This window comes from Lutra lutra, chromosome 5 (assembly GCF_902655055.1).
Source record: "Lutra lutra chromosome 5, mLutLut1.2, whole genome shotgun sequence".
Lineage (NCBI taxonomy): Eukaryota > Metazoa > Chordata > Mammalia > Carnivora > Mustelidae > Lutra > Lutra lutra.
In genome coordinates, this window is record NC_062282.1 from 6,056,493 (window position 1) to 6,072,473 (window position 15,981).

The following is a 15,981-nucleotide window of genomic DNA, read 5'->3' on the forward strand; positions in this document are numbered from 1 at the left end:
CGGTTTGGGCGTTACTAGAATTACGCTGTTTGCCTAGTTAGGAAGAACGATGTGGTCTCCCTTGTGTTGCCCGTTACCATCAAGTTTATTCAAAGGAAAATGTTTGTCCTACTTGAATTTTAAAATCTCTGTTGGAAAGTCAGGAAAACATTACTTTTTTCATTTACTATTATTTTTTTTATTTTTTTAAAGATTTTATTTATTACTTATTTGACAGAGATCACAAGTAGGCAGAGAGACAGGCAGAGAGAGAGGGGGAAGCAGGCTCCCTGCTGAGCAGAGAGCCCGGTGCGGGGCTCGATCCCAGAACCCTGAGATTATGACCTGAGCCAAAGGCAGAGGCTTAACCCACTGAGCCACCCAGGCGCCCCATTCATTTACTATTAAAATCCGTGTATTTCTCAAATATATAAAGTGAATTTTCGAGGGAGGAGTCAAGATGGCGGAGAAGTAGCCGCTGAGACTACTTCAGGTAGCGGGAGATCAGCTAAATAGCTTATCTAAAGATTGCAAACACATACAAATCCAACGGGAGATTGAAGAGAAGAAGAACAGCAACTCTAGAAACAGAAAATCAACCACTATCTGAAAGGTAGGATGGGCAGAGAAGTGAATCCAAAGCGACGGGAAGATAGACCGCGGGGGGAGGGGCCGGCTCCTGGCGAGCGGCGGAGCAACGGAGCAAAATCAGGACTTTTAAAAGTCTGTTCCGCTGAGGGACATCGCTCCAGAGGCTTAACTGGGGTGAAGCCCAGGCGGGGTCAGCGCGGCCTCAGGTCCCACAGGGTCACAGAAGGATTGGGGGTGTCTGAGTGTCGCAGAGCTTACCGGTATTAGAACGGGGAAGCCGGCTGCAGAGACAGAGCCGAGGAGTGACTCTCAGCTCGGGGTTGCCTTGAACCGGTCGCAGGCTCGGTCAGCTCGGAGCGCGGCCGGAGGCCAGGGTGACGGGAGTCATTGGGCGCTGTTCTCTGAGGGCGCACTGAGGAGTGGGGCCCCGGGCTCTCGGCTCCTCCGGGCTGGAGACCGGGAGGCCGCCATCTTCACTCCCGTCCTCCGGACTCTATGGAAAGCGCTCAGGGAACAGAAGCTCCCGAATGCAAACCCAAGCGGATTATTCAGCGCGGCCCCGGGTAAGGGCGGTGAAACTCCGCCTGGGGCAAAGACGCTGGAGAATCACTACAACAGGCCCCTCCCCCAGAAGATCTACGGGAAACCCAGCCAGGACCAAGTTCACCTACCAAGGAGAGCGGCGGAATTCCAGAGGAGGAGAAAGCAAAGCACGGAACTCGTGGCTTTCTCCCCATGATTCTTTAGCCTTGCAGTTAAATTTTTTTTTCTTTTTCAATTTTTTTTTTCTTTTTCTCTTCTTCTGCTAAATTTTTTTAACTTTTACCGTTTTCTTTTTTAACGTTTTTTAAATAGTTTAATATATATATATTTTTTCTCTTTTTATATTTTTTCTTTATCGGCTTTCTTTTTTTAATAGTTTCTTTTTTTTTTTTTTCTCTTTTTTCTTTCTGAACCCCTTTTTATCACCTTTCTCCCCCATCACGATTTGGGATCTCTTCTGATTTGGCTAAAGCATATTTTTCTGGGGTTGTTGCCACCCTTTTAGTATTTTACTTGCTCCTTCATATATTCTTATCTGGACAAAATGACAAGGCGGAAAAATTCACAACAAAAAAAGAACAAGAAGCAGTACCAAAGGCTAGGGACCTAATCAATACAGACATTGGTAATATGTCAGATATAGAGTTCAGAATGACGATTCTCAAGGTTCTAGCCGGGCTTGAAAAAGGCATGGAAGATATTAAAGCAACCCTCTCGGGAGATATAAAAGCCCTTTCTGGAGAAATAAAGGAACTAAAATCTAACCAAGTTGAAATTAATAAAGCTATTAATGAGGTGCAATAAAAAATGGAGGCTCTCACTGCTAGGATAAATGAGGCAGAAGAAAGAATTAGCGATATAGAAGACCAAATGACAGAGAATAAAGAAGCTGAGCAAAAGAGGTACAAAGAGCTACTGGACCACGAGGGGAGAATTCGAGAGATAAGTGACACCATCTTTCATCACATTAGAATAATTGGGATTCCAGAAGAAGAGGAAACAGAGAGGGGAGCAGAAGGTGTGTTGGAGAGAATTATTGGAGAGAATTTCCCCAATATGGCAAAGGGAACAAGCATCAAAATCCAGGAGGTTCAGAGAACCCCCCCGCTCAAGATCAATAAGAATAGGTCCACACCCTGTCACCTAATAGTAAAATTTACAAGTCTTAGTGACAAAGAGAAGATCCTGAAAGCAGCCCGGGAAAAGAAGTCTGTAACGTACAATGGTAAAAATATTAGATTGGCAGCAGACTTATCCACAGAGACCTGGCAGGCCAGAAAGAGCTGGCATGATATATTCAGAGTACTAAATGAGAAAAACATGCAGCCAAGAATACTATATCCAGCTAGGCTATCATTGAAAATAGAAGGAGAGATTAAAAGCTTCGAGGACAAACAAAAACTGAAAGAATTTGCAAACACCAAACCAGCTCTACAGGAAATATTGAAAGGGGTCCTCTAAGCAAAGAGGGACCCTAAAAGTAGTAGATCAGAAAGAAACAGAGACAATATACAATAACAGTCACCTTACAGGCAATACAATGGCACTAAATTCATATCTCTCAATACTTACCCTGAATGTTAATGGGCTAAATGCCCCAATCAAAAGACACAGGGTATCAGAATGGATAAAAAAACAAAACCCATCTATATGTTGCCTACAAGAAACTCATCTTAAACCCGAAGACACCTCCAGGTTTAAAGTGAGGGGGTGGAAAAGAATTTACCATGCTAATGGACATCAGAAGAAAGCAGGAGTGGCAATCCTTATATCAGATCAATTAGATTTTAAGCCAAAGACTATAATAAGAGATGAGGAAGGACACTATATCATACTCAAAGGAACTGTCCAACAAGAAGATCTAACAATTTTAAATATCTATGCCCCTAACGTGGGAGCAGCCAACTATATAAACCAATTAATAGCAAAATCAAAGAAACACATTGACAAGAATACAATAATAGTAGGGGATTTTAACACTCCCCTCACTGAAATGGACAGATCATCCAAGCAAAAGATCAACAAGGAAATCAAGGCCTTAAATGACACACTGGACCAGATGGACATCACAGATCTATTCAGAACATTTCATCCCAAAGCAACAAAATACACATTCTTCTCTAGTGCACATGGAACATTCTCCAGAATAGATCACATTCTTGGTCCTAAATCAAGTCTCAACCGGTATCAAAAGATTGGGATCATTCCCTGCATATTTTCAGACCACAATGCTCTAAAGCTAGAACTCAATAACAAGAGGAAATTTGGAAAGAACCCAAATCCATGGAGACTAAACAGCATCCTTCTAATGAATGAATGGGTCAACCAGGAAATTAAAGAAGAATTGAAAAAATTCATGGAAACAAATGATAATGAACACAACGGTTCAGAATCTGTGGGACACAACAAAGGCAGTCCTGAGAGGAAAATATATAGCGGTACAAGCCTTTCTCGAGAAACAAGAAAGGTCTCAGGTACACAACCTAACCCTACACCTAAAGGAGCTGGAGAAAGAACAAGAAAGAAACCCTAAACCCAGCAGGAGAAGAGAAATCATAAAGATCAGAGCAGAAATCAATGAAATAGAAACCAAAAAAACAATAGAACAAATCAACGAAACTAGGAGCTGGTTCTTTGAAAGAATTAATAAGATTGATAAACCCCTGGCCAGACTTATCAAAAAGAAAAGAGAAAGGACCCAAATAAATAAAATCATGAATGAAAGAGGAGAGATCACAACCAACACCAAAGAAATACAGACAATTATAAGAACATACTATGAGCAACTCTACGCCAACAAATTTGACAATCTGGAAGAAATGGATGCATTCCTAGAGACATATAAACTACCACAACTGAACCAGGAAGAAATGGAAAGCCTGAACAGACCCATAACCAGTAAGGAGATTGAAACAGTCATCAAAAATCTCCAAACAAACAAAAGCCCAGGGCCAGATGGCTTCCCTGGGGAATTCTACCAAACATTTAAAGAAGAACTAATTCCTATTCTCCTGAAACTGTTCCAAAAAATAGCAATAGAAGGAAAACTTCCAAACTCATTTTATGAGGCCAGCATCACCTTGATCCCAAAACCAGACAAGGATCCCATCAAAAAAGAGAACTACAGACCAATATCCTTGATGAACACAGATGCAAAAATTCTCGCCAAAATACTAGCCAATAGGATTCAACAGTACATTAAAAGGATTATTCACCACGACCAAGTGGGATTTATTCCAGGGCTGCAAGGTTGGTTCAACATCCGCAAATCAATCAATGTGATACAACACATTAATAAAAGAAAGAACAAGAACCATATGGTACTCTCCATAGATGCTGAAAAAGCATTTGACAAAGTACAGCATCCCTTCCTGATCAAAACTCTTCAAAGTGTAGGGATAGACGGCACATACCTCAACATTATCAAAGCCATCTATGAAAAACCCACCGCAAATATCATTCTCAATGGAGAAAAACTGAAAGCTTTTCCGCTAAGGTCAGGAACACGGCAGGGATGTCCGTTATCACCACTGCTATTCAACATAGTACTAGAAGTCCTAGCCTCAGCAATCAGACAACAAAAGGAAATCAAAGGCATCCAAATCGGCAAAGAAGAAGTCAAACTATCACTCTTCGGAGATGATATGATACTCTGTGGAAAACCCAAACGACTCCACTCCAAAACTGCTAGAACTTGTACAGGAATTCAGTAAAGTGTCAGGATATAAAATCAATGCACAGAAATCAGTTGCATTTCTCTACACCAACAACAAGACAGAAGAAAGAGAAATTAAGGAGTCCATCCCATTTACAATTGCACCCAAAACTATAAGATACCTAGGAATAAACCTAACCAAAGAGACTAAGAATCTATACACAGAAAACTATAAAGTACTCATGAAAGAAATTGAGGAAGACACAAAGAAATGGAAAAATGTTCCATGCTCCTGGATTGGAAGAATAAATATTGTGAAAATGTCTATGCTGCCTAAAGCAATCTACACATTTAATGCAATTCCTATCAACGTACCATCCATTTTTTTCAAAGAAATGGGACAAATAATCCTAAAATTTATATGGAACCAGAAAAGACCTCGAATAGCCAAAGGAATATTGAAAAAGAAAGCCAAAGTTGGTGGCATCACAATTCCGGACTTCAAGCTCTATTACAAAGCTGTCATCATCAAGACAGCATGGTACTGGCACAAAAACAGACACATAGATCAATGGAACAGAATAGAGAGCCCAGAAATAGACCCTCAACTCTATGGTCAGCTCATCTTCGATAAAGCAGGAAAGAATGTCCAATGGAACAAAGACAGCCTCTTCAATAAATGGTGTTGGGAAAATTGGACAGCCACATGCAGAAAAATGAAATTGGATCATTTCCTTACACCGCACATGAAAATAGACTCAAAATGGATGAAGGATCTCAATGTGAGAAAGGAATCCATCCAAATCCTTGAGGACAACACATGCAGCAACCTCTTTGACGTCAGCCGCAGCAACATCTTCCTAGGAACATCACCAAAGGCAAGGGAAGCAAGAGCAAAAATGAACTATTGGGATTTTATCAAGATCAAAAGCTTTTGCACAGCAAAGGAAACAGTCAACAAAACCAAAAGACAACTGACAGAATGGGAGAAGATATTTGCAAATGACATATCAGATAAAGGGCCTAGTGTCCAAAATCTATAAAGAACTTAGCAAACTCAACACCCAAAGAACAAAGAATCCAATCAAGAAATGGGCAGAGGACATGAACAGACATTTCTGCAAAGAAGACATCCAGATGGCCAACAGACACATGAAAAAGTGCTCCATATCACTCGGCATCAGGGAAATACAAATCAAAACCACCATGAGATATCACCTCACACCAGTCAGAATGGCTAAAATGAACAAGTCAGGAAATGACAGATGCTGGCGAGGATGCGGAGAAAGGGGACTCCTCCTACACTGTTGGTGGGAATGCAAGCTGGTGCAACCACTCTGGAAAACAGCATGGAGGTTCCTCAAAATGTTGAAAATAGAACTACCCTATGACCCAGCAATTGCACTGCTGGGTATTTACCCTAAAGATACAAACGTAGTGATCCAAAGGGGCACGTGCACCCGAATGTTTATAGCAGCAATGTCTACAATAGCCAAACTAGGGAAAGAACCTAGATGTCCATCTACAGACGAATGGATAAAGAAGATGTGGTATATATACACAATGGAATACTATGCAGCCATCAAAAGAAATGAAATCTTGCCATTTGCGACGACGTGGATGGAACTAGAGGGTATCATGCTTAGCGAAATAAGTCAATCGGAGAAAGACAACTATCATATGATCTCCCTGATATGAGGGAGAGGAGATGCAACATGGGGGGTTGAGGGGGTAGGTGAAGAATAAATGAAACAAGATGGGATTGGGAGGGAGAGAAACCATAAGTGACTCTTAATCTCACAAAACAAACTGAGGGTTGATGGGGGGAGGGGGGTTGGGAGCGGGGGTGGGGGGGGTGGGGCTATGGATATTGGGGAGGGTGTGTGCTATGGTGAGTGCTGTGTAAACCTGGCGATTCGCAGACCTGTACCCCTGGGGATAAAAATATATGTTTATAAAGTGTGAATTTTCCATAATACTCTTTTCTCCTTCCTCGTCATATCCATAGAAAAGACGGTCTTTTTGGCTAATGCTCTTGGAAGATGGAGCATAGGAAAAGAGGCAAGTGAAGACTGAAGGCCGGTGTTGAGAGACAGCCTCGTCTTCTGTGTAGATCATACTGTGTCGTAGATGAACCCTTACTTGGCAGTCCGTTCACATCCAAAGAGTAACTTTGTCCTTCACTTGGGGTAGTAGGATTTTTGCCCTGTTTCTTCCCTTTTTGTCTTAGTGTGGTGTAGATTCCAAATTAGCGCTCTTCGTGTGAAGGCAAATAGGGGGAGGCACTTTTGAAAGATGTAGGAGATGCATCCTCCTTGATAATTATCGAGTGAGTGAGTGAGTGACCAAACCGTGGACACATTTACATGCGGACTTAGTGCCATCCTTCATGCTTTGATACAGTACTTGGCAAATCTCACTCAGGACCACAGCATAAGGAACAATTTAAAGTCCCTTCTTGCCCATAAGGATGGTTGAAATGAAACAAAACCTTTCAGGTTTTATCATGAAGTCGTCTTTTTCTGTGGTATTGAAAAAAATGAACATGTCGTTTGTAGCATTATCTTAGGACTGGTTTGGTTGCTCTAAGTTATTGGAGTTGAAAAGTTCATGCCCTAAGGGGAAAGTAAGACTTCAGTATATACTTGAGAGGGCTCATGGGAAGCTGCTGCTTGAAATTGCCCTTTTCCGTGATATTTTCCCATAATGCATCAACAAAATATTAAGAACTTGAGACACTGTTCCTTTTTTGAAAAGAAATATTATGGTATGGATATAAAAGTATTATGTCATTTTATGATCCTATAAAAATGGATGCTCTCCAGAAAGTTCAAGAAATAGATATATCCATAACCTATCCCACACACCCAGCATGGGTGCTGTTCACGAATTCATTCTTTCCTTCCTTCTGCCTTTTTCTCTTTTCTCCATTTTAACGGATCTTCATTATAGACTGACTACTATTCAGGCATTGGAGGTCTGGGAATAAGGATACAATTTAAATTGGCACTTACTGCCATGCGTATTTTATAGGAAGTGTGGAGAATGTTCACATTCACATGACCCACTCACACTCTCCTCCAGCTGGTCGATGTTGACGGATACCCCGTCCTTGGGAGGCACAGGGTGCCCCGCCCATGACGTGCGGTCTGGCTGTGGCCCCTCTGGGTGGGAGGCCGCGCACCTGCTGGTGGGGCTTGTTCCTCCTCTTTGATGGAAGGATGGGAGGATGCAGGTCAGGGATGCCCCTGAGGCTTGGCTGCAAGGGGGGGGGGTACCTGGGCTACAGAGCTGTAGCCTACCTGTGGTCTTTAAGGCGAGCCAGGCAGAAGTGTTTGCTGTTGTCAACCATTTGAGGTGACTGCGGCGAGAGTGGGCCAATCCTGGTCTCCTTACAGTCCCTAGAACGCAGGCGGTGTGCTCTCACTGCACGCTATGGTCCGACCAGGGTCTCCTGCTCTGGTTTGCTTCATGGATCTTATTACCAGTCATTTTATAGATAAGTGTTTGATTATTGTCTCTTCCTCCCAATAGAATGTAAGTCCACGAGGACAGGATTCTGTTCTTTGTCTGTCTGTAGTGCGTGTCATACTGAGTACCATCCGTGAGACTGGTAAGTGGGTGGGTCAAGTGAGACTCGTGTGAGACGAATGACAGTCTCATTGCAGAATGCCAGGACTCATCTCCCATCGCTCTGCCAGTTCTTTCCTGTCTGTCCTGTCAAAATTCAAAAGGTTTTCTTTACGTTAAAGGTTAAAATGTGCGCCATTACACCCAGAACAGATTCCTGTGACTTGGTGTAACTCACTCATATGGCGAAGTGAAACGGAAACTGAAATATATTTAGATGGATTCCTCATACGTATCCCTAGCACGTGGTTTAGGAGAAAAATCTTTTGAAATTTTAGCAAAAAGATTGTCTCTATCTGTGCATGCTGCTTATTCCTCTGGTTTTGCACGAACATGTAACATTGCAGATTAGATTAATAAACATAACACAGTCCTTCAGCGTCTTTGGAGCGACCCCCTCAGTTTTCCTTCAGGTGCCGATTTGCCCTTGAAGCGCTCACTCCATCTGGATGCTCGTCTTCGTTGACCCTTTACGTGCAAACACAGAATCCTAACCGCGGTTTGCCGTGCACTTCTCCATAGTGCAGATGGTGGGTTGCCTACTAGTAGGTGTGTGTTTCTCATGGGCCTAGGAAAAGGATTTGTATCAGTGTTCTCCCTTAGAAATACGCTTGTGATTTTTAAAGCACTTTTGATTTTGATGGAAAAGAAAAATTTGCAGGGCGCCTGGGTGGCTCAGTGGGTTAAGCCTCTGCTTTTGGCTCAGGTCATGATCTCAGAGTCCTGGGATCGAGCCCCACATCGGGCTCTCTGCTCAGCGGGGAGCCTGCTTCCTCCCCTCTCTCTCTCTCTGCCTGCCTCTCTGCCTGCTTGTGATCTCTGTCTGTCAAATAAATAAATAAATAAATAAATCTTAAGAAAAGAAAAATTTGCAAGACAGATTTTGTTTTTCTCTGTAATGACAAATGTGTTCATGGTTTCAGTAAGATTTAATGCTGCTGTTTTCTTTAGCAAAGATCATCTTGGTTATATGCTTTTGTCTAGGTTTTCTTTCAGACTTACGAGCATTGGTTTAACATTCCAGATATCCATCTCTCCTCGAACAACCAATTTTTTCCACTTACCGAGTGACCCCTCTGCCCCCATCATAATGGTGGGTCCGGGAACTGGTGTAGCGCCCTTCATTGGTTTCCTGCAACACAGGTATGTGCTTTCTTTGACTGCTGAGAAAATGTATCCCTTGTGACCCTCAGTGGAAATATGGTAGACTTTTTGTCTCTTTAGTGATTTTCTTTAAATATCAGACTTCAGTTGTGAAGTTTTTATTTTAAAAAATTACTATCAAATGTGTGATAGCATAGCACAATTTGTCACCATGGGAAAAGTAAGCGTGATGTCTTCCAGAGGTTTTATTTTGTATTAGAACTTCCCTTTTTACTATAACACTTTTTTTCCCCCCAACTGCTCTGTAGTTTATAACTACATGTAGTTATATAACTACATGTAGTATGTAGTTGGGGACAAATTTCAGGCACACCTTTTTGCTGTGATGATGCACAGGCTATTCCTTGACTAGATAAAATTGCTACTAACAGATCCAATTACACCAGAAGTTTCTAAGTTAAACCCAAGCATCAGTAATTTTCAGCCGATTGCTATTATAGAACTATATGACATAAAAGAAATTGTGCTTTTCTCCCTGTTTGTGAGATAATGAACAGTTCTTCATGTGCTGGTCCACAGATAGTGGTGTAATATCCTTTGGACAAGGTCTTTTTGTTGTTTTTATCCTTAGTTTTTTCTTTTAAGGAAGCAGAGAATAATGGCAGACATACTCAGCGAGTCTCCTCGCTGTGTCATTCCTGAACCCGTTGACGGCAGATCATTCTACCTTTTAAAACCCTGGGCCACTTTCTCTTACGTTGATTGAGAGTTAATTTCATTCACAAAGTTTCTATTAATTTTTAATGTAGAAATTAGTGTAGGTTTCACACTGGGATATTTTGAATTATCCTTATAGATGTCGTACAGAGCTTGTAGGTGTCCGTAGCCAACAGATGCGCGTGCTTGGGGTGTCTGCTGGGGCGCTTGGAGCCCTGTGGGCAGGACGACGTTACCTCAGTGGCTAAACTCACAGTGATGGTGAATCCTGTCTGGATTGGTTGGTGACGTTTCTGACCAAATAGATGGGTTTTACATATTCTTTCTATCCTATCTCTGCTTTCTTTTCCACGTAGAGAGAAACTTCAAGAACAACATCCAGATGGGCACTTCGGAGCAATGTGGTTGTTTTTTGGCTGCCGACACAAAGATAGGGATTATTTATTCAGGTACTGTGTGATTCTGGTACCGGAGGACTCAGCAGCGGGCCTGCAGTTCTCATTTCAGACCTTGTAACCGTCAGTGACAAACCTTTCAGTATCCCGTTACATGCTGTGTTTCAGAGAAGAGCTCAGACGTTTCCACCAGCGCGGAGTCCTAACTCACTTGAAGGTTTCCTTCTCAAGAGATGCTCCTGTTGGGGAGGAGGATGCCCCAGTGAAGTACGTGCAGGACAACATCCGGCTTCACAGCGAGCAGGTGGCGAGGCTCCTTCTTCATGAGCGCGGCTGCATTTACGTGTGTGGGTATGTGGCCGTCACCCAGGTGCTGGGCGACTGAATGAACCAGGACCATTAATAATCTAGACAGGGATGAGAGGTTTGATTTTTAAGTACTGGAATAGAAATACAAGTTCTGAAATGACTTTAATATACATTTCATAGCCAAGACGTTATCGTTATCAGGGAGATAGAAGTGAAATCAGCTCTTGCGTTTCGGAGTACATGGTGCCGTATGGTACATGTTTTAGCCTCCGGAAGTTCTGTTTGGTGTTAAGATGCTAATCATTGAAGTCTCAGGATTGATTTGTTGTATCCAAGAATATGTGATTTATGCATTTGACCTGGCTAAGGAAAACTGTGGCTTTGACTCTGAGAGTGTGGATCTAAAGATTTTTTTTAAGGCATAATTTGTAATGTCAAAATTGGCAGTAAGCCAGGAATCATTTTTATATTAAGTTTTATATGCTTTCTGAAGCAAGATCTGTTACAGAAACTCAAAATTGCTCTATTCTCTACAAAGTGTAGATAAAAATAAAAAATAAAAGTTTTAGAAACTTACCAACTTGTATTAATGGAATTTAAAATATACTGTGTTAATTAAAAAGATCTTTTGAGTAAAAAATAGCTCTTTTTAATTCTGACACATCCCAGGCATTTAAAAACTTATATACATCACCAAGTTAGGTGTGGGGTTTTTTTTTTCTTTCTTTCTTTTATTTTTTCAAGATTTTATTTATTTGAGAGAGAGAGAGCTCACAAGGAGGCAGAGTGGCAGGCAGAGAGAGAGGGGGAAGCAGGCTCCCCACTGAGCCGGAGCCCGATGTGGGGCTCCATCCCAGGATCCTGAGATCATGACCTGAGCTGAAGGCAGAGGCTTAACCCACTGAGCCACCCAGGTGCCCCCTGTTTTAACTGTGATACCAAAAAAGAAATACTGGTACATGATCTAGAACAGATATAAATATAATAGAAACAGGTTTTATAAAACAGAACTTTTTCTGTTTACTTGTATGACATACTGTGATAATTTCTGTTTCATTTTTTTTTTTTTTTTAGAGAGAGAGAGAGAGAGAGAGATCACAAGTAGGCAGAGAGGCAGGCAGAGAGAGAGGGGGAAGCAGGCTCCCCACTGAGCAGAGAGCTGGATTGGGGCTCGATCCCAGGACCCTGAGATCATGACCTGAGCCGAAGGCAGAGGCTTAACCCACTGAGCCACCCAGGCGCCCCTGTTTCATTGTTTTTTTAAACACTGATTTTACCTTCCAAGTTGACTTTATGACCTGTTCATGGATATTTGACTCTCAGTTGAGAAACCCTACTTTAGGTTGATAAAGGGCACAGATCCTGGACATTGTGTTGGTTTACATTTTCAGTTAGCTTTTAAAGAAGTGTCTGACCTTCACTTTGTAGAGGATAGAGCTGTCAGTGTTGAAGAACAGGCTGGAGTTTTAAAGATTTATGTATTTATTTGAGAGCGAGAGCATGAGCACAAGCGGGGGGAGTGGCAGAGGCAGAGGGAGAAGCAGACCCCCCATCTGAGCAGGGAGCCTGATGCAGGAATCAAAAACAGGACTCTGGGATCGAGACCTGAGCCGAAGGCAGAGGTGTAACCGACTGAGCCCCCCCAGGCGCCCCCAGGCTGGAGTTTTAGATGTGCGTCTAACTAGTAGAGGCATAGTCAGTTGTACAAATACATGAATAACTGGTAAATGACAGCTTGGGAATATGTCAAACGTCCCAACATGTTAGCCCATAAATCGCTTTACAATCCCTGGTGCTTTCATTCTTCCGTCTGCACGGCGGAGTTGATAGTGTTCATGGTGGTCAGTGGTGTGGGCTCGGAGTGAGACCCCATGGCACCCTAACACGGACCAGCCCCTTGGAAGGAGTGAATTTGTCCCTGAGTCCAGGGCACACTCCCAAGCAGGGGAGCCTTATGGTCTGATAGTCAAGTAAGAAGACAGAGGGGCTGGTAGGTTTGGCCGCTGGTGGCCGCTGGTGGCCGCTGGTGCCGGGGGAGCAGCCGTGGGGCTGGCGGCTCCGTCGTAGTGCTTGAGGGGAAGCATGATGGAGGAAGTCGCAGTGGCCTCTGGAGACCCCTTTTCAAGAAATGTCACTGTAAGGGATAGGACAAGTTCTCTTGCTGACATATTAGTGTCCTGTCCAGTTTTCCTCATTCAACAGCATTCGGTGCCTCCCGAGTGCTCTGGCCCGGTTCAGGTGTTGAGAGATGCAAGGTGCAGCGTGGCCCGCCCCCCGCCGGCAGACCGCCCACTCTCTGGTGGGAAAGCAGGTGCCATGGTGGGGCTGCAGGGGGACTCGGGGGCCCCTCCGCAGTCCTGTGAACGAATGCACTGAAACCGGTCAGCACTGGGAGCCGGGCCCACAGCTGGAGTGTCAGTGATTGTGTCTGTTGGTGATTGGACGCATGTGTGTGTGCACACGTACGTACATGAAGGCTTGTAGGCGTAAAACCCTGTTGCCCTTGGGAACGCAGTTTCCGCTGTGTGCCCGGGGGATGAAGGGCAGGGATGAGAGCGACGCGAGGAGCCAGGTCCGTGAGGTCCCTCGACAGTAACTGAAGACTCAGCTGCTCCTGGAACAGGGATGCCTGTGAGGGGCTTTCAGCTGTGAATGACGGGGTCGGCTTTGTGCATTGGGTTGGTCCCTGGGGAGAGGCCTGACGGATGACAGGCTGGGACACCTGTTGGGACGCTTCCTGGAGAAAAGGAGGGCCAGGGTGGGTGGTGGTGGAGTCAGTGGGATTTAGATTTGTGAATTATGGAGGCATCGGTAAAAATTCTTGTTTTCTGAACACAGATGCTGTTCTTTTTTCTAGAGATGCTAAGAATATGGCCAAAGACGTCAATGACACCCTTGTGGAGATAATCAGCAAACAGGCTGGAGTTGAAAAGCTAGAAGCACTGAAAACGTTGGCTACTTTGAAAGAAGAAAAACGGTATCTTCAGGACATTTGGTCATAAAATCAGAAAATAAGGAAGAGCATGATGCTTTTTTTGGCTGAAAGTAGTAAAAGACTATTTGGCTGAAACTGACTTTCCATTTTTAAAATTAAAAAAGAAAATTTTGGAGGAGGTAGAGTGGGAGCGGCCACCTTCCCGTGACAGCAGCCTCTCGATCGGCTTTTCCCGCAGCGCTGGCTTCAGCCTGGAGGCCGCCTGAGCTGAGGGGAGGCCACCATGTCCTAGAGAATGTCACAGGTGCCGCCTCCGGGTCACAGGAAGGTGTCTGTCTGTGTGTGATGAGGCTTCCCGGCGTGGACCCGGGCGCATCGCATAGACGGTTACAGCTGTGAACTTATGTTGCCAGTTTTTAAAATAAGGAAAAAATAATTTATTTTTCTATAAACTCTCCCGTAAAGAATGCCAATTAATGTATTGAAATTAACTCGGTACAGCGTATCTGATTACTTGTTCATCTGGACAGTCCCGGATGTGCGAGTGACAACGGTGTAAAGCCGTACGTGGTTAGCAGAGACAGCCCGAGTTCGAGTGCGTGTCTCTTCCCGGGCTGCTGGCGACTGATCACCTCCGCTCTCCTGACGCTGGGCAGTGGCGCCGGTCTCCAGGCCCAGCAGCCGTCGGCGCCCACACAACCGTTCTGTTACCTCCTGCGGCATTCAGTCAGTAACAGGAGATCCTCCCTGTTACGTGACTTCGGGCTCCCGTAAGTGCTCTGAGCACGTGTGAGGAAGGAGAGGCCCAGCTGTGATGTTCGGTGTCTTAAGTGCCCTTTGACCTAACGATATTTTCAACTTACCATGGATTTATTGGGATGTAACTTCACTATAAGTTAGGGAAGATCTGTATAACTTAATCAAATGGTTATTTATTACCAAAGCTATATTTCTGATAAAATATTAAGGTAACACCTAGAGATATTTTTAAAATGACTTTAGAAATGTAAAATATATTTTAAAATTCTTTTATGTGATTTATTACAATTGATAATATCACAGTTCTAGAATTTAGGAAATTTGTATCCTGTGTATAGGTGCAAGCCTGTACATATTTTAGTAAAGCTATAATCCCTCCTGTTCTTCCTCTGTGCTCTTTTTGGCATATTTTTTTAGTTTTTCTACATTAACCCCATGATATCAAATTGTATCCTGGGCTTAAAATGCCTGCTTAAATTAGTATCTTTGTATTTTTCAAAGTTCCTACCATTCTGAATATTTACGTCCCTCCAAATTCCTACGTTCCAGTCCTAACCTCCATTACGATGACCTTAAGAGGTGGGGCCTCTGGGAGGTGCTTAGGTCATGAGGGGGGAGCCCTCCGGCTTGGGATCTGTGCCCTGATGGGAGGCCCCCTAGAGCTCGGGCTCCTTCTGCCCATCCCACCCACACCCCACTCCTGGACTTCCAGCCTCCAGGACGGAGAGAAAGAAATCCTTATTTATGAACCGCCACTGTCTGGTGTTTTATTTCAAGCCACCCAAATGGACTATGACAATTCCTAGTGACAAATTCTCTTGAAATTTGTCAGAACAGAAGACAGTGTAAAAGGGTATGATTAATTTTTCTAGGCTCTGGTGTATATTGGTTTTTTATTCAAGAGATTGGCATTTCAAAAACATCTACCTGTCAAAGGTTTCTGGTCGTTTTTGAAAAAATAACAATGTTAAGATTTGATAAAGCTTTATGGCTGTTTAATGTCTAGTCCTATTTCTTACATCTTGTAATGGAAACAGATCTACAAGGTAGAACATGTCAAGCAAATCTGGTTACAGACCTAATTCTATGCAGATGCTGTATACATCAGCCAGAGCAGACAAGATGAGAACATTCAAAAGGACAAGGTTCTCTGCTGATAAGTGTAACAAAGTGGAACAAGAACTTGTGTTCACCTGCCATGTTGTCTATGAACGTGGCCTCAAAGCTGACCTGGAAAGAGAAACTGACAAATACGCCTTCCCAGTGGGTGCTGGCACCTGCCCTTAGCCGTCTCGTCTCCCTCCAGCAACCCCCTTACTTCCTTAGGCAGCGGTAGACGCCCAGCGTGCTTAGGTGTGCTTAGC

The 15,981-nt window shown here is 43.6% G+C and overlaps 1 protein-coding gene across 7 annotated transcripts in view; it reads left to right on the forward strand.

Annotated features, from left to right (window-relative positions):
- The window catches only part of MTRR (5-methyltetrahydrofolate-homocysteine methyltransferase reductase), a 38,378-nt gene extending 22,756 nt beyond the window's left edge, over positions 1-15,622 (forward strand). For all 7 annotated transcript variants that reach the window (XM_047729714.1, XM_047729709.1, XM_047729713.1 and 4 more), the window contains 4 exons: positions 9,423-9,541; positions 10,576-10,668; positions 10,783-10,965; positions 13,781-15,622. In XM_047729714.1, the coding sequence (XP_047585670.1) occupies positions 9,423-9,541; positions 10,576-10,668; positions 10,783-10,965; positions 13,781-13,925 (540 nt within the window). In that variant the 3' untranslated portion in view covers positions 13,926-15,622. The remainder of the gene's footprint in view (positions 1-9,422; positions 9,542-10,575; positions 10,669-10,782; positions 10,966-13,780) is intronic.
- The last annotated feature ends 359 nt before the right edge of the window (positions 15,623-15,981 follow it).